Here is a 19,216-nt window from a genome sequence, read left to right on the forward strand (position 1 = left end):
GTGACTCTTTTACGCGACGCGACGGGTTGCGAGTAGAGTTCCTATAATAAGAGTTAGGACAAACCGCCGTCATGTACAGCCAAATGATAGCTTTGTCTCACTCCCACTAACTTCTTGGCTGAAACATATGGCGACCATGATAGCTTTGTCTCACTCCCACTTACAGCTTGTCTCACTCTTACTAACTTGGCTGAAACATATGACGGGACTAATCAAAAATCGTCACCACATTGGCTTAACTTTTATTATAGGAACTCTAGTTGCGAGTACCCGAGATGTTGAGATCTCGATAACGAGTGAACGGATCAAGTTCTAAGTAGGCTTGATCGATAGTTTGGTGGTCCAATTAGGGGGGGGGGGTTCTCTTATAATATTCCGCTACGTGCCCTACGAGCGGAGATATTGCAACGCAAAGTCCAAATGTAAAAATTTTAATATTAAGATACTTCTCCTCCTAACGCCGACGTCTTAAGGTGCGATTTCATTGACGCTAGAAACCAGCGGCAGCGTCAAGAAAATGTAGTGGGGGAAGAAGTTCAGACCGTCTCAACTTTTTAACGTACCGCAAAATTCAACGGAACTTCTTCCCCCACTACATTTTCTTGACGCTGCCGCTGGTTTCTAGCGTCAATGAAATCGCACCTTTATATGACATAAATATAATCAGAAATGTCACTTTCACTTTTTCGACGCTGGCGGCGCAGGTATCGCCAGTTTCGATATCGCGCGCGTATTACGAAATTAGGTCGATAGACTTATCGGTCAGGAGGAAGATTTCTATTTAGGTAAATTAGGTATATATGTATATATATATATTGAGTCAATTGCTTCATGTTTATCTGGAGAGATTTCGTATCCTTACATCGTATTATCACTGCTGCCGGAAAAGAAGGTTCTCTACGCTTAGCAGAAAGTGCCACTAGGGAATTATTAAGTCGATTCTTATGAATCAAGCTTGAATTCGATGTCTAGGTATCCCAGGTTGCCGATGACGAGATCCAAATAGTGCGCTTCATAGTTTTCGGTGTCCAGGTGTAATAATACGTTGAATTCGATGTCTACGTGTCCCAGGTTGCCGATGACGAGGTCCACATAGTGCGCGCCGTAGTTTTCGGTGTCTACGTGTATTAATATCTTGAATTCGATGTCCACGTGTCCCAGGTTGCCGATGACGAGATCCAGATAGTGCGCTTCATAGTTTTCGGTGCCCAGGTGTAATCGTACGTTGAATTCGATGTCTAGGTGTCCCAGGTTGCCGATGACGAGATCCACATAGTGCGCTTCGTAGTTTTCGGTGTCCAGGTGTAATAATACGTTGAATGCGATGTCTAGGTGTCCCAGGTTGCCGATGACGATGTCTAGATAGTGAGCACCGTAGTTTTTGGTGTCTACGTGTATTAATACCTTGAATTTGATGTCTAGGTGTCTCAGGTTGCCGATGACGAGGTCCACATAGTGCGCTCCGTAGTTTTTTGTGTCTACGTGTATTAATACCTTGAAATTGATGTCTAGGTGTTCCAAGTTGTTGATGACAAGGTCCAGATAGCGCGCTCCGTAGTTTTCGGTGTCTAGGTGTAATAATACCTTGAATTCGATGTCTACGTGTCCCAGGTTGCCGATGACGAGGTTCACATAGTGCGCTTTGTAGTTTTTGGTGTCTAAGTGTATTAATAACTTTAAATCTGAATGTAGGGCACGTAGATATCGAATTCGAGGTATTAATACACGTAGACACCGAAAACTACGGAGCGCACTATGTGGACCTTGTCATCGGCAACGTGGAACACCTAGACCTCGAATTCAACGTATTATTACACCTGGACACCGAAAACTATGGAGCGCACTATCTGGAACCCGTCATCGGCAACCTGGAACACGTGGACATCGAATTCAACGTATTAATACACCTGGACACCGAAAACTATGGAGCGCATTATGTGGACCTCGTTATCGGCAACCTGGGACACCTAGACATCGAATTCAAGCTTGATTTATAAGAATCGACTTAAAAATTCCCTAGCGACAAAATTAAAATTATGTCATGACATAATAAAAATTCGCTGAATTAAAATTATGTCTAGACATAATAAAAATTGGACGAATAATAGTAACCTTTCGAAAGTAGAGGTTTTAAGCTTGAAATTTAAATTTTATTCATTTTTAACAAAGTTACAGCTGCTCGAATTTTGCCTATTTTTAACCCTTAAAGCGCACACCTCCGAAAAATTACGTAAAGCGCACTGGGAGTATGAGATACCCCAGTGTCTTTAAGTATGTACTGTAACGACGCTATTGACTATTTTATTGCATAAAAATTTCTGAATGAAGTTAAAGTCATGTATTTTAAGGATAAAGATGTAATTTTATGGGCAGTGAAAAGCAGCAGCAGATCGTACTGATTGGCTACAAATAGAGAAGTTCTCGAGTTTCTAGAACTTCTCTATTTTGTAGCCAATCAGTACGATCTGCTGCTGCTTTTCACTGCCCATGAAATTTCACCTTAAACAAAAGTTATAGCGATTTCTTAAAATTAACATTGTTTAAAAAATTATTGAAAAAGACATTTTAATGGGACTTATCAGAGCACAAAGTTCGGAGTGGGGTATCCTACACCCCATGTGCGCTTTAAGGGTTAAAGATAAATTTAGTGTTCCTTCAATTTTTGTGAGAAATGTATAATTTACTTTTACTTAAATATTATTAATTTTTATGTATTTGTTGTTATTGCTAACTTTTGTGAATAATTAAAAAATAAAAAATAAAAATGTTTTGCAGATCCTTGTTTAACACTACAAAATAGGTGATATCAGTACAAAATTACCTTTTTCAAAAAAGGTAAAAAAAAGTGTTAAGTACACGCAATGTATTTTGTAAATTTAAAAATCTAACCTAAGTGGTAGCTTTATATCTTTTTCACAAAATTATATTATCTAACTTAACTCAAGTGACATGTATTTCAAAAAAAAATGTGAAATCTTTAATTTCTTCTTCATAAAATTATATTACCTAACTTAACTCAAGTGACATGTATCTAACCTAAGTGGTACCCTAGCGGAAAAAATTTCTATAAATAACTACAAAATTTAACTAGAAATATAAATTTGTACATTTTTGTTGAAATATTTAATTTTTTGTAGAAATAGTTATTTTTTTTTAGAAATATCTACGAAATAGTACCACAAATTACAATGTTCTCAAATCAAGAATTTATTGCAAGTAGTATTTTATGAAAAACTACAATTTTATAAAAAATAGTACAAAGATCTACAAATTTTAAAAATTTAAAAAGAAACAAAATCTTAAAAAATTAAAACATCTGCTTACTTGTAGAATACTACAATTATTTATAAATGACTAAGAAATCTACTACAATTTACGTATCGTAAAACTATGCAACTTAGAATATAATTCAGTTTTTAGTTTCTCATAAAATACTACAACTGTGTACAAATACTAACAAATACCGATTTGTTTGTACAGCTCAAAAATTTATTACAATTATGGCTAATTAAAATTTGTAATTTTTAGTTAAATGTTACAAGTTTTTACACAAATCTTCCAAAATTCACCTATTATTAATAACTTCTTAATTCGCAGAAGTCAAAATACTTATCTTTTTATTTTCGTATAGTCTGTTGTAAAATCCAATAGAAAAATACATAAATGTACAATTTTTTACCTATGTAAATTTCTGATTCGTGAATGGTTGTAATTTTGCATACAATACTACAAGGTTCTACAGAAAACGACAAAATTTTTAAGCCTTTTACAACTCGTGAATTCATAAAAATCTACATAGCTTTTTTTAGATGTTTATAAGATACTACAATTTTACATGGAAATTAACAGACCTTCAACCAAACCTTCAACCTTTTCATGGAAAGTAAAAATTAATATGTCAATTAAAAAAATTAAGTGTCTTATGCAAAATTAGAAAAAAAAAGAAAACTTAAAATAACATATCTATAAGCAATGAGAAGTGCCGTTTTGGTCGAAGCGGATTTTGATGCTTAATAATATTTCACAATATCAATTTTATTAAATACATGTTTCAGTTTTTTAAATTGGCACTGCGTGCCAATATATGGACTTTGTCGGACTTAAAACGCAATTGTGTAAACTGAAACTAAAAATAATATATTTTATATTAATTTGATATTGTCAAGTAAAATAATACCTTTTAAAAAAAAAAGGTAAAAAAATGCGCCAAGTACACGCATAGTAGTACATATGTATTATGTTGTTACCTCGAAAAAAACAAAGTGGTAGTATTATACCTCGAAATAACACCCTGTACATACTGTTTATACAATGCGTAATACTACAAAAAGGCGTGATATCAGTACAAAATTACCTTTTTTAAAAAAAAGGTAAAGAAAGGCGCCAAGTACACGCATAGTAGTGTATATGTTGTTACCTCGAAAAAAAAAACAGTGGTAGTATTATACCTTAAAAAAATCTAAGTAACAAGTGGTAGACGAAATCTTTGTATCTTGAAAAATCTCGAAAAAACCTAAACAGTAGTATCTTCACCTCGAAAAAAAACAAAGTAGTAGTATTATACCTCGAAAAAACCTAAGTAACAAGTGGTGGACGTAATCTTTGTATCTCCAAAAATCTCGAAAAAACCTAAACAGTAGTATCTTCACCTCGAAAAAAAACAAAGTAGTAGTATTATACCTCGAAAAAACCTAAGTAACAAGTGGTGGACGTAATCTTTGTATCTCCAAAAATCTCGAAAAAACCTAAACAGTATTATTTTTATTTCCAAAAAATTATTACTCAAGTGATACACATCACAAAATTACGTTACCTTATCAAAAAATGAGTCGCGCTTCAAGTGATCTATTATTACAATTACAAAAAAGAAATGATATCTCTTTTTAAATTACAGCGCCAATTACAGAGAACATACACTGAGAAAAAAAATTTGTCAATCCCAAGAAATATTTAGTCCGATACGTTCAACTAACCATTTTAGTTAGTTAACTAAACATTAGTTGAATTAATTAATTCTTGATTAAAAAAACGAAATAAATTGTTGAAACAACTAATATTTAGTTAACTAATTAAAATGTTTAGTTGAACGTATCGAACTAAATATTTCTTGGGATTAACAATTTTTTTTCTCAGTGTATTTTTCGAGATACAAAGATTACGTCTACCACTTGTTACTTAGGTTTTTTCGAGGTATAATATTACTACTGCTTTTCTTCGATTAGAATAAAAAATTGAATCATGAAGAATTACACAGAGGTAACAGTACAAAATACAAATATTTTATTAAAATATTTAAACCCAACAAGGGAATACAAGGTATTTAAATACAAAGTTTATATATGTATTTTAAAAGATTTAATCGCATCCCAAAGAATTACAGAGGTAACAGTACAAAAAATAAAAATATTTTATTAAAATACATAAATTTTTCTTGTCAAAAAACTTGGCGCTGCTAGACCTCAAAATTAGGTCAGCCTGGTGTGTATGTGCGAGCGAGTGGGTGTGGGCGATGTGTGTGTGTGTGTGTGTGTGTGTGACGGTGAATAATGCGGTTTATTACTAAGTATAGGATAAGTTAGGATAAGTTTAGATTTTTAAAGCGATTAGAATTAAGTATAGAATAAGTATAGAATAAGTAATATCTACATTTGTAAAAGGTCTCTCTCTCTCTCTCTCTTTCTCTCTCTCTCTAGCAGCGCCAAGTTTTTTGACAAGAAAATTTATGTATTTTAATAAAATATTTTTATTTTTTGTACTGTTACCTCTGTAATTCTTTGGGATGCGATTAAATCTTTTAAAATACATATATAAACTTTGTATTTAAATACCTTGTATTCCCTTGTTGGGTTTAAATATTTTAATAAAATATTTGTATTTTGTACTGTTACCTCTGTGTAATTCTTCATGATTCAATTTTTTATTCTAATCGAAGAAAAGCAGTAGTAATATTATACCTCGAAAAAACCTAAGTAACAAGTGGTAGACGTAATCTTTGTATCTCGAAAAATACACTGAGAAAAAAAATTGTTAATCCCAAGAAATATTTAGTTCGATACGTTCAACTAAACATTTTAATTAGTTAACTAAATATTAGTTGTTTCAACAATTTATTTCGTTTTTTTAATCAAGAATTAATTAATTCAACTAATGTTTAGTTAACTAACTAAAATGGTTAGTTGAACGTATCGGACTAAATATTTCTTGGGATTGACAAATTTTTTTTCTCAGTGTATGTTCTCTGTAATTGGCGCTGTAATTTAAAAAGAGATATCATTTCTTTTTTGTAATTGTAATAATAGATCACTTGAAGCGCGACTCATTTTTTGATAAGGTAACGTAATTTTGTGATGTGTATCACTTGAGTAATAATTTTTTGGAAATAAAAATAATACTGCTTAGGTTTTTTCGAGATTTTTGGAGATACAAAGATTACGTCCACCACTTGTTACTTAGGTTTTTTCGAGGTATAATACTACTACTTTGTTTTTTTTCGAGGTGAAGATACTACTGTTTAGGTTTTTTCGAGATTTTTGGAGATACAAAGATTACTTCCACCACTTGTTACTTAGGTTTTTTCGAGGTATAATACTACTACTTTGTTTTTTTTCGAGGTGAAGATACTACTGTTTAGGTTTTTTCGAGATTTTTCAAGATACAAACATTTCGTCTACCACTTGTTACTTAGATTTTTTTAAGGTATAATACTACCACTGTTTTTTTTTTTCGAGGTAACAACATATACACTACTATGCGTGTACTTGGCGCCTTTCTTTACCTTTTTTTTAAAAAAGGTAATTTTGTACTGATATCACGCCTTTTTGTAGTATTACGCATTGTATAAACAGTATGTACAAGGTGTTATTTCGAGGTATAATACTACCACTTTGTTTTTTTCGAGGTAACAACATAATACATATGTACTACTATGCGTGTACTTGGCGCATTTTTTTACCTTTTTTTTTTAAAAAGGTAATTTTGTACGGATATCACGCCTTTTTGTAGTGTTACGCATCTTAATCTTAACAGAAAAAAATTACACCTTATAAAGAAATGTGTTTGAAGTTGTAAATATATATATATACACATTGCCGGACATTGCTTTTATGTAAAATATGCATGTATATTACGTTGCTTGTATAAATTATTTCTTACCAACTTTTTCCAAAAATAATATATAAATACCTTTAGCACCTGTAGGCCATCGTTTATTTTCTATAATTTTTCCATCATCAAATTCAATCCAAAATGTCCTTTCTCTACACATACTTGTATAATGAAGATATTGTCTCAGAGATATCGCAATATATCGACAATATAACCTTCACTCACAGATATGATGAGATTGTAAGCTATTTGCGAAATAGCTTATGAGCCACGAACAACGACGAAATACTATTAATAATAACAACAGAGAGAATTCTTCTCTGCTATTAATCCCACAATGTATTTGTCAACAAAGCGTAGGAACCGGTAACGCGTACGCGGAACGCAACAACCACGAATAATGTAATCAACGACGACGTGATAGGCGACGTGATCGACAGCAACGTGATCGATGGTGACATGATCGGCGGCGACGTTATCGGCGTGTATAGATAGAGCCTTTAGGGCTGCATTCAAAAACTATATTCGAGTGCACACCGCATCGCTTTATCTTGTTACTAAAAATTGAACAAGGACAGGGACCGTATTCTCGAGCCTGCCCTAATGATTTTCGTGTGCGACTTTCTATTTGAAAAACATTGAATTTCGCATGCGAGTTTCATGAAAACGATTCGAGAATAAGGCTCCAGAACGACGCTGGTGTGTATTCGAATGACCTAGTTTACACCGATCTCTTGATACGCGTATCAAACCAATAATCAAACTAATTTACTAGTTATTTACTATTTAATACGCGTATCAAGTGATCAATATAAACTAGGCCAGAGTGAAGTTTTCGAATATAGTCTGAAAGGCTCTCTACCCTATAAGGGTATTCCACGCTTTTAAACACTTTACCCGCCATCGTCGCCGATTTCATTCCAGACTTTGTATAACAAACAGTGGCAAATACTGGCCGTATTGTCCTCTGAAAAGAGGCAGGAGCCAACGAAACCACCGTTTCATACTGATTGTGAGAGAAATCGCGAAAGTACAAATGGTAAGTACTGTCTTTTCAATATATATTTCACATAATTTCACATAATTACAATATATAAAAAATTTAATTCATATTATATGTATTTAATTCATAAAATTTCTTATACAATTTTATTATTTTACAGTTCGCAGACCAAGAGGCAGAGCCGCGGGGATACGACGCCAAGAAGAAAGATTCATGGCCTTCTTATATAAATTGTCATCACCCAATTACCATTGGGGTAGACGAGGCAGAGGCAGACGTTGAGAGCAACAGGATTTAATCTTTGTCTCTATATAATCTCTATATAATGTCTCTATATAATGTCTCTGTATAATATCTATATATAATAATGTCTCTATATAATTAATAAAAAATTTGTATCTCTTATAATCTTTGTCTCTATATAATCTCTATATAATGTCTCTATATAATCTCTATATATAATAATGTCTCTATATAATCTATATATATATATATATATATATATATATATATATATATATATATATATATTATCAAATCCTCTTGATTCAAAACGATCTTGATTACTTTTATTAATTTGTATGTAGCTGTTTTGAGACAAATTAGTTGTTTCGACGCTCTCAGGTTGTACAGGTAATTTATCCTCGAGAAAGTCGAATAGGGATATTTTTCCGCTGCTTGGTTTACTTCCTCGTTTCTTTTCCGTTTGCCACGCGACTCTCGTGGTTCCAATAATACCAGCTTTAAATGGCAATCCTTGACCTATATCTCCCAAAATTAAGTCACCATCTAATTCTCTTTCATCAACAGCTACGTCTAAAAATAAAATAATGTATTAATATGATATTATGGCTACGGTCAACGTGACACTACAAATGCTTCGAAGCATTCCTCTTCTCTTTTCTTTCAATGAAGAAAGAAGGAGAAGAAGAACGCTCCAGAGCATTTGTATCACGTTGACCGTAGCCTATATATCAAGATATATATATATATAAACAACCTGTTCACCGTTCTCTGGATAGAATTGTAACACTGCTCTTGCGCTTCTTGACAGACATGCATACAACGTTTATAAGAAACGATATAAACGTTTTGTAGGATTGTGCAAAGTTTTGCTTGCATAGCACAACCACAAGCGCAGAAATACTGACAGCCCCATCAAACGTACCAGCTTTAAATGGCAATCCTTGACCTATATAAAAATAAAATAATGTATTAATATGATATTATGGCTACGGTCAACGTGACACTACAAATGCTTCGAAGCATTCCTCTTCTCTTTTCTTTCAATGAAGAAAGGAGAAGAAGAACGCTCCAGAGCATTTGTATCACGTTGACCGTAGCCTATATATCAAGATATATATATATCTTTCAGCAACGTGCACAACTTCATTTGAGGTTATAATTGGGTACAACATTCATCGCACGATACTTTTATAATTGCAAATCGGAAACGTACCTCGAGTTCAGCTCTTCTGCGATCAACGAAGTCGGGATCGAACGTGTCAGTCGTCACTTTCTGCCAAGCGTAGAGAACCTTCTTTTCCGGCAGCGATGGTAACACGATGGGTGCGTTCAGCCGAATACTCCGCTAGCCTAGCAATCGTTAGCAGTCGCTCGTTTCCTCTCCTTTTAATCCATTGGGTCAAAAGAGAGGAAACGAGCGAAAACGAGCGACTGCTCACGATTGCTAGGCTAGCGGAGTATCGGCTGAACGCACCCAATGTAAGGATACGAAATCTCCAGATAAGCACGAAGCAATTCAATTCAGTATATCGCCGGCACGATTACGGTGTTACTGCCGTTTCGCGTACGCGCGTATGCGCGCGTTGTCGCACCTTACTTCGCGACGCGTAATGCCCGATCTACATAGCTGTAGTAAGCTGTAGTAAGCCTCAAGATGTAAGAAATTGACCAATCACAGTCGATTATTTTCCTCACATTCGCCTGTAATGGTCAATTTCTTACGGCTTGAGGCTTACTACAGCTTACTACAGCTATTGTAGATCGGGCATAATGCCGATTCTACATCTTAGTAAGCTGATTAACTAGCACGTAGATTACAGCGATTAGGAACTACGCTGATTGGTCATTTTACATCTGGGCATAATAAAGAGTGGGCACACGGTCGGTCTCGCTCCGCGCGTACTACCGTGTCTCTCGATCGATCGAGATAGGTTAACTCATGGTGTAAATAGACAGGTGAAGCATTCCCGATGCAGCGCACTCGTTCAGTTTTTGAACCAATCAGCGCGCGACCTTTTTTGCGAGAAAAGCAATATGGCTGCTTCCATCAATTCGTAGTCCGTTACGTCCGTTATCCGTCGCGTGCGTCTGTTGTGCGGGAAATATTTTGTGTTCAACTTTTGCGACTTTAATAAAACATACGCAGTAAGTAGTAAATATAATTAATGTTGAGAAGCATTTATATTGGTTGATATCTGCTAAATAACCCAAGTAGCAAAAAAATATTTTTCAACGTTTTTAAAAACATTTTTAGTAATAAAAAAAATATTTAAAAAACGTTTAAATTAATAGAACAGATCCTTTTTTTTTTAAAAAGTATTTATTTTATTGATTTTTTCATTATTCACTGGCAATTTAAATTCTTATTTTTGCTGTATTTATTTTAACATTGTAAAAAAAACGTTTTTTTAACATTAAAAAAATGTGTTTTTAATTATTTTAAAAAATTAAAGAATTTATTGCGAAAAATATTACCTCAGACGCTCTTCACGAAATGAGGGAGGTTCCAGATTCGAATCCTGGCTGAGGTAATATTTTTCGCAATAAATTCTTTACAGTTTTTTAAAATAATTAATTCGCGTCGTATTATGTATTATGTATTATGCGTCGTATTATGTGCGTTGTATTATGATCATCTAGGAATCATGCCGACTTGTTGCGTGAGAAATTGCAAAAGTCGTTCCGGTGGAGCTACGAAAACGAAAGACATCAAGTTCTTTCCATTTCCGCAAAATCGCGAATTAAAAGAAAAATGGCTCGAAGCTTGCCACCGAGAAGAAGAAAATTTAAACATAAACAGCGGTAAATTTCAAGAATCATTTGAATTCGTATACAGTATAAAAACGTTACCTAATTTTATTCTGTTTGAATAAAATATTTATTTTTTTTGTTACATGTCTTTTTATTATTATTTAAAGTAAATTGCGTTTCAACCGAGGTTTCAACCCTTCTTCCTCACACTATAATTCAGAATCTACACTGTGGACGTGCGGTTAATTGACTCTAATCAAATTACGTAACCAAACTAGAACAGAATTAAAACAGAAGTTTAATAAATAAACTAATAAATGTAAGTTTAATTGTCATTAGTTTATTTATTTATTTAAGGTTTTATCTAAAATTTTACATGATTCACACATTTTTATTTCTTATAAGCGAACTTCACCTTAAAGTGAGCGCAACAAAATGGGTCGCCTCCTGATTGGTTCAACCGCCAAAGCTGCCGCCATTATGCGCAATGCTTCACCTTTTTTTACACCATGGGTTAACTGATCAGATGATGAACTGACTGACAGGAGACATCGAATTCAAGCTTGATTCATAAGAATCGACTTAAAAATTCCCTAGCGGCACTTTCTGCCAAGCGTAGAGAACCTTCTTTTCCGGCAGCGGTGGTAATACGATGTAAGGATACGAAATCTCTCCAGATAAACATGAAGCAATTGACTCAATATATATTATATAAGTATATACCTAATTTACCTAAATAGAAATCTTCCTCCTGACCGATAAGTCTATCGACCTAATTTCGAAATACGCGCGCGATATCGAAACTGGCGATACCTGCGCCGCCAGCGTCGAAAAAGTGAAAGTGACGTTTCTGATTATGACGTCATCATACAAGAACGTCGGCGTTAGAAGTATATACGTATCTTAAAAATAAATTTTCACATTTGGACTTTGCGTCGCAATATCTCCGCTCGTAGGGCACGTAGCGGAATATTATGAGAGAAACCCCCCCCCCTAATTGGACCCCAAGCTATCGATCAAGCCTACTTAGAACTTGATCCGTTCACTCGTTATCGAGATCTCAACATCGCGGGTACTCGCAACCCGTCGCGTCGCGTAAAAGAGTCACGGTCGGTCTCGCTCCGCGTGTACTTGGCGCGAGACACTACCGTGTCTCTTGATTCTGCCGCTAGGGAATTTTTAAGTCGATTCTTATGAATCAAGCTTGAATTCGATGTCTAGGTGTCCCACGTTTTCGATGACAAGGTCCACATAGTGCGCTTTGTAGTTTTCGGTGTCTACGTGTATTAATACCTCGAATTCGATATCTACGTGTCCTACATTCAGATTTAAAGTTATTAATACACGTAGACACCAAAAACTACAAAGCGCACTATGTGGACCTTGTCATCGGCAACCTGGGACACGTAGACATCGAATTCGAGGTATTATTACATCTAGACACCGAAAACTACGGAGCGCGCTATCTGGACCTCGTCATCAGCAACCTGAGACACCTAGACATCAATTTCAAGATATTAATACACGTAGACACCGACAACTACGGAGCGCACTATGTGGACTTCGTCATCGGCAACCTGGGACACCTAGACATCGAATTCAAGGTATTAATACACGTAGACACCGAAAACTACGGAACTCACTATCTAGACATTGTCATCGGCAACCTGGGACACCTAGACATTGCATTCAACGTATTATTACACCTGGACACCGAAAACTATAGAGCGCACTATCTGGATCTCGTCATCGGCAACCTGGGACACGTGGACATCGAATTCAAGGTATTAATACACGTAGACACCGAAAACTACGAAGCGCACTATGTGGACCTTGTCATCGGCAACCTGGAACACCTAGACATCGAATTCAACGTACGATTACACCTGGACACCGAAAACTATGAAGCGCACTATCTGGATCTTGTCATCGGCAACCTAGGACACGTGGACATCGAATTCAAGGTATTAATACACGTAGACACCGAAAACTACGGAGCGCACTATGTGGACCTCGTCATCGGCAACCTGGGACACGTAGACATCGAATTCAACGTACGATTACACCTGGACACCGAAAACTATGAAGCGCACTATCTGGATCCCGTCATCGGCAACCTGGGACACGTGGACATCGAATTCAAAGTATTAATACACGTAGACACCGAAAACTACGGAGCGCACTATGTGGACCTTGTCATCGGCAACCTGGGACACCTAGACATCGAATTCAACGTACGATTACACCTGGACACCGAAAACTATGAAGCGCACTATCTGGATCCCGTCATCGGCAACCTGGGACACGTGGACATCGAATTCAAGATATTAATACACGTAGACACCGAAAACTACGGAGCGCACTATGTGGACCTCGTCATCGGCAACCTGGGACACCTAGACATCGAATTCAACGTACGATTACACATGGACACCGAAAACTATGAAGCGCACTATCTGGATCCCGTCATCGGCAACCTGGGACACGTGGACATCGAATTCAAGGTATTAATACACGTAGACACCGAAAACTACGGAGCGCACTATGTGGACCTCGTCATCGGCAACCTGGGACACGTAGACATCGAATTCAACGTATTATTACACCTGGACACCGAAAACTATGAAGCGCACTATCTGGACCTCGTCATCGGCAACCTGGGATACCTAGACATCGAATTCAAGCTTGATTCATAAGAATCGACTTAAAAATTCCCTAGCGGCACTTTCTGCCAAGCGTAGAGAACCTTCTTTTCCGTTGACTTAATAAATATATATTTTATCAAGCTTGATTCATAAGAATCGACTTAAAAATTCCCTAGCGGCACTTTCTGCCAAGCGTAGAGCGTAGAGAACCTTCTTTTCCGTTGACTCAATATATATTATATATTACCTAATTTACCTAAATAAAAATTTTCCTCCTGACCAGTGCTCCTGACCGATAAATCTATCGACCTAATTTGAAATACGCGCGCGATATCGAAACTGGCGATACCTGCGCCGCCAGCGTCGAAAAAGTGAAAGTGACGTTTCTGATTATGACGTCATCATACAAGAACGTCGGCGTTAGGAGGAGGAGGAGTATCTTAAAAATAAATTTTCCCATTTGGACTTTGCGTCGCAATATCTCCGCTCGTAGGGCACGTAGCGAAATATTATGAGAGAAACCCCCCCCTAATTGGACCCCAAGCTATCGATCAAGCCTACTTAGAACTTGATCCGTTCACTCGTTATCGAGATCTCAACATCTCGGGTACTCGCAACCCGTCGCGTCGCGTAAAAGAGTCACGGTCGGTCTCGCTCCGCGTGTACTTGGCGCGAGACACTACCGTGTCTCTTGATACTATTAGAAGAATATTTATAACAGTTATACAAATTTATATGAATAGATCCATTATAGAGTATATATTCATATATGATTATCTTTAACCTTATCAATATACTTTTACATGATCACACATGATAATATACTAGTATATAAAACCATATATGACTATATAAAGTTATACTTAAAGAGATTTAGCCATATAATATTGTTCAAGATTATATTTCCATTTCTTATATGACCACATATAATTATATATTTACTAATATGAACAAATAAGAGGTATTTTTTCCCGAGTATATAATCATGGCATATGTATATGCTTATATATGGCCATGTATAATTATATACTCTCATATATATATAGCCATATAATATTGTTTAAGATTATATTTTTCATTTCTTATATGATCATATATAATCATGTATCTACTAATATAAACTAATATGAATAAATAAGAGATTTTTTCCCGGGTTATGCGGTTTTAGACATATGTATGGTGCTGGGTAAGGTTTTTTTTTATAATGACTCGCTTTTTATTTTACAGATAAGTTAGAATAAAGAAGTTTTTTTCTTTTGTAATCACGTGGCGCGACGTTGGCCCAATAGGCCTATTTTGTAATGAGCCGGTTTCTGACATTCACCCGACATTAAGAAAAAATTATATTTGTATATCCGATTCGAAATTTTATTACTCTTTTTCAACTGAATTTGTTTCTTAAAAATTTTTGAAAAATTATATTTGCGCTGGTTATGATACATGTAGACTATATATAACACATCAAATTAAGAAGTAGTCTACCACGTAAGACGGTTGGCTCACGATCCAGAGGTCCCGAGATCTCGAGTTCGAATCCCATCAAGGTAAGTGTGTTTTTCAAGTACGAGAAAATATTTATAATCATAGGTTGCATTTTAAGAAACAAATTTAGTTAAAAAGTAGTAATAAAATTTAAAAATAAATATATTTTTTTTATGTCGGGTAAATTTCTTCATTAGAGAGTGTTTTAATTCTAATTTCCTTGTAGTCTATTGTACTCAAATAGATATAGAAATGTGTAGAATATCAGTATTAGTTGTAGTTTGGCGTAGTTTTATCGAAAAATTTATAGATCAAGATGCACTAAAAAAATACAAAAATTTACAAAAGTGTTCCAATTCTAGCATTTTCATGTAGGATTTTGTAGTACTTCTTAAATTCATGTAGAATTTAATAGATTCTGGCAATTATACTTTATAGTTTTTTGTAGTACACTTTTATTTTTTTTAAATTTTGTAGAAATATTTCCGCCAGAGTACAAAGAAAGCCCACAAGGAGATCACAAGTGATCCCCACACGCGATATTTCATTATCCTCCATTATCACTTTCAAAGATTTTCCAATTGCGTTATATACACGACGAGCGCGTTAATTAGGTAATAAATATACTATGATTATTAGCTGATATTAATTATGATTATAAGCGACCTAATATCTTCTCTCTTGGATAGGTGTTCAGATATCTTGGTTAAAGAACGCAACGATGCTTCTGTCGACGGAACCCTCCAGTCAATTGATACCGGTGAATATAGTGACAAGGCCGTCATTGAGCTTAAGACCCAGATCCAACAATTGTCCCGGGCCAAATGAGCTACCTGACGATGACGATGCTGTCGTTATCGAGGTGGAAGTCACCGAGCTCGCTTATGTTACGACGACCTCAACAACTTCCGGTAAGATTTACCTTTTTATATTTTAAAAGATATATTTTTTTTTGACAAAAAGTTATCAGACCACCACACCAGACGTATTTAAAGTATAAAAAATTGGCGGATTAAAGTTACGGGATTTCGATTCTAGACTAACAGCACACAATTCAATTTGATTCGTTCTGCCTTTCAGCGCCAATAAAGACGGACCGTCACGAGAGCGGCGCGATAATGACGGCCGTCAGTCTCGGGCTACCGTGCATCGCCGATTTGGAGTGCCGTATGGCCGATCCGATGTCGCGGTGCATCAACGGCGTGTGCGACTGCAGCTTGCCGACGGCATTGCAGCGCGCGGCGGACCGGCTGTGCCAAGCACGTTCCAGTGCCGGTCATCCGGTAGCTGCATCAGCTGGTTCTTCGTCTGCGACGGCCGCGCCGATTGCTCCGACGGCTCCGACGAGGAGTGCACCGGTCCTCGCTGCCCGGTCCAGTCGTTCAGATGCAACGACAGTAATGTCTGCATATCGAGGTCCGGACTGTGCGACGGCAACCGCGACTGTCTTCGCGGCGAGGACGAGATCGGCTGCAACAGTCGGCGAAGTTGGTATTCTCCCGTGCCTTTTCTATGCTCATTTCTTTTGTAAATTATATTAAGATTCAAGCGTTTTTGTGACATACATGTACAGAAGCTGAAAAAAAACGTGATTATCAATACTTTCGATTTTTTACTTTTTTCCGCGCTATTGAAGTAATTTATATGTTATTTTAAAGGCCGGTTTTCACACGCAATGATTGGTGGCGCCAGGCCGCGCCAGTCGACTAACGCCAGTAAAAATGCAAGTGTAAACACTTGATACAAACTGGCGCTAGTAATGTGGCGTTTACTGGCGGTTATTGGCCAAAGCATATAACCTCAAATTTGGAGGTTATATGCTTGCTGTCATTTACTGTGTGTTTAATAAATGTTAAATATTTTCCATAGTATACGCCAATCACTGTGTAAATACTTGTGAGTTTGCTAGTCGGTTCTGGCGCCAATGAATGCCAGTCAGTTGGCGCCACTAATCATTGCGTGTGAAAACCGGCCTTTAAGGCCTTTTCAAGATAAACGGGTCTCAAACACGCTAAGAGGTCCGGAGATAACTTTCTCAAGAATAAATCAATAAAGCTCTCCTGTCCTGGACTAAGCGATTATTAAAAATCTATAGGGCAAGGGAAAATGATATCTAAAAAAAAACTGTTAAAAAATATTAATAAATATTAACGCTCATAATCGCGTTTTATCATTCTCTATATAGTTAGAAAAATGATCTCTTAACGGAAGTGATTCTTTATCGTAATTATATTGTTGTATATGCCATTGGGTTGATTCATAAATAAGTTCCGTTTTACTTAACAAACTGAATTTTTGTATTTAACAAACGTTATAACAGTATAAATACTGATTCGTAAATGATACATTCTTAATTATTTGCAACAGATAAAATAATCAGTTACCATGGGTAATACTATTGTTTCTCAGAAGAAGTGATTCAGTAGCAGTAGCATATAGCGGAACGCGTATTTATAAATCTCGACCCAATACTTTTCTGAGAAAAAACAAATGTTTTACCTTACACATTTCATGTATTTCACATTTCACTTTAATTTATACGTGAGATTTCTCGACCTGTGCAGAATGTCCCGAGGGCGCGTTCAGATGCAACAACGGTCAGTGCCTGCCGGCAGCCGGCGTACGAATTTTGCAACGCGGTGGTCTGCAGGGACGGCAGCGACGAGCCCAGGGGAACGTGCAGGACGCGCAACCGCGGCCGAATCACCTCGAGATACTGCCCGTTCAGATGCGACAATGGAAGGTGTCGTTCCGACGCAATACTTGCAGCGGCCGGTACGAGTGCGGCGATGGTTCCAACGAGAAACACTGCAGCGTCTGCAGTAAGTACCTTTCGTGAAAGAAGAGAGATTTAAGACGTGACGAAAAATACGCTGTAAAGTCTCAGGAGATCATCTGACAATATAAATAAAACAGGATTTTGTCGAAATCGGCGAAATCTAAATTCGCGGGGCCTTTCTCGAATATATTCTCTGCAATTACGATCACTTATCCGTCGAGTTTTTGGACTTGCAATCAAACAAGGTCGCAGATTGTCGAGAAAAACACTATGCGTTAAAATTAATAGCCACTTATGTGAAAACATCTTTGAAACAAACGTGAGAGATGCCTCTTTCCTCTGCGTTATTTACAAATAAATAAAGCGTTGTTTATGAAAGTGGCTTTTTCTTTCCCTGAGACTCTTATTCTCAACGATCGCGATCTTATTTACATTGGACTCTTTCAATACGTGACTCCAGTACGTATTGAACCGTAGTAACCGTTCGCGATTCAACGCATCGAGAGGCCGTCGTTAGATCTGTGCGCGCTCCTTCACTTCCTAGAACCTAACGCGAGGCGGAGTCACGCTCGCGTGTAATTAGAGCGGTGTTAGAAATACGGAGATGTCGGTAACTTTTAGATATGGCTACAGCCATCTATTGTATCAATAATATACTCTTGCGGTTCCATGAATAAATACTAGATGGCAGGTCGTTTCCGCCTAGTAACTATTGCAAACGGACGCGCGAGCAACGCGACGCACCGAGTTCCGCTCACGCTAGCATCACGTGACAAGAAGGCGAATGGAGGGGATGCGCAAGCACGAACGTGCAGAGAGACCCCCCGGCCATTCTCGACTATTCGGTCAGACGTGAAACAGTTCGAGTCACGTATCGGGTATTCTGCCATTAGAATCATTTATCGAGAACATGTTCAAGTTCTGTTCAAGTCTTATCGCTCGTACCGTATTAATTATTCAAGGTACATTATTGCCCTTGTCGTTGCTAGTGTCGTTTTCAACGCTAATATCGTCTTTAACGCTCGTGTTGTATCAATCGTTCATGTTGTAATATATTTCGGTGCCGTGAATTCTCACACGAGTCCATAAAAATCAATTATCATTCGAAGCACGAATAACGTGTTCGAACACGTAAATGAAGAAAGAAGAACAACGTGTATTCCGGGCTCAGCCGAGCCTTTACTTGATGGTGAACATTAGAGATAT

General features: G+C 36.7%; 1 protein-coding gene and 2 long non-coding RNA genes across 4 annotated transcripts in view; 2 read left to right on the forward strand and 1 right to left on the reverse strand.

Annotated features, from left to right (window-relative positions):
• The window catches only part of LOC139810318 (uncharacterized), a 55,003-nt gene that overhangs the window by 14,004 nt on the left and 21,783 nt on the right, over positions 1-19,216 (forward strand). The window contains exons 1-4 of one of the 2 annotated variants that reach the window (XM_071773741.1): positions 13,779-15,293; positions 15,921-16,142; positions 16,312-16,718; positions 17,796-18,053. In XM_071773741.1, coding sequence (XP_071629842.1) covers positions 15,953-16,142; positions 16,312-16,718; positions 17,796-18,053 — 855 coding nt within the window. In that variant the 5' untranslated portion in view covers positions 13,779-15,293; positions 15,921-15,952. Of the gene's footprint in view, positions 1-13,778; positions 15,294-15,920; positions 16,143-16,311; positions 16,719-17,795; positions 18,054-19,216 lie in introns of those variants that run through there. The other variant, XM_071773740.1, reaches the window with a different exon arrangement.
• On the reverse strand, positions 8,825-9,746 carry LOC139810321 (uncharacterized). The gene is made up of 3 exons (XR_011731291.1): positions 9,567-9,746; positions 9,108-9,299; positions 8,825-8,923 (listed from the first exon to the last, which is right to left on the reverse strand). It is a non-coding gene; the product is annotated as an uncharacterized lncRNA (long non-coding RNA).
• On the forward strand, positions 10,235-11,527 carry LOC139809759 (uncharacterized). The gene is made up of 3 exons (XR_011731175.1): positions 10,235-10,498; positions 10,994-11,155; positions 11,272-11,527. It is a non-coding gene; the product is annotated as an uncharacterized lncRNA (long non-coding RNA).

The sequence above is a fragment of the Temnothorax longispinosus genome, chromosome 3, assembly GCF_030848805.1.
Source record: "Temnothorax longispinosus isolate EJ_2023e chromosome 3, Tlon_JGU_v1, whole genome shotgun sequence".
In the NCBI taxonomy this organism is placed as follows: Eukaryota; Metazoa; Arthropoda; class Insecta; order Hymenoptera; family Formicidae; genus Temnothorax; species Temnothorax longispinosus.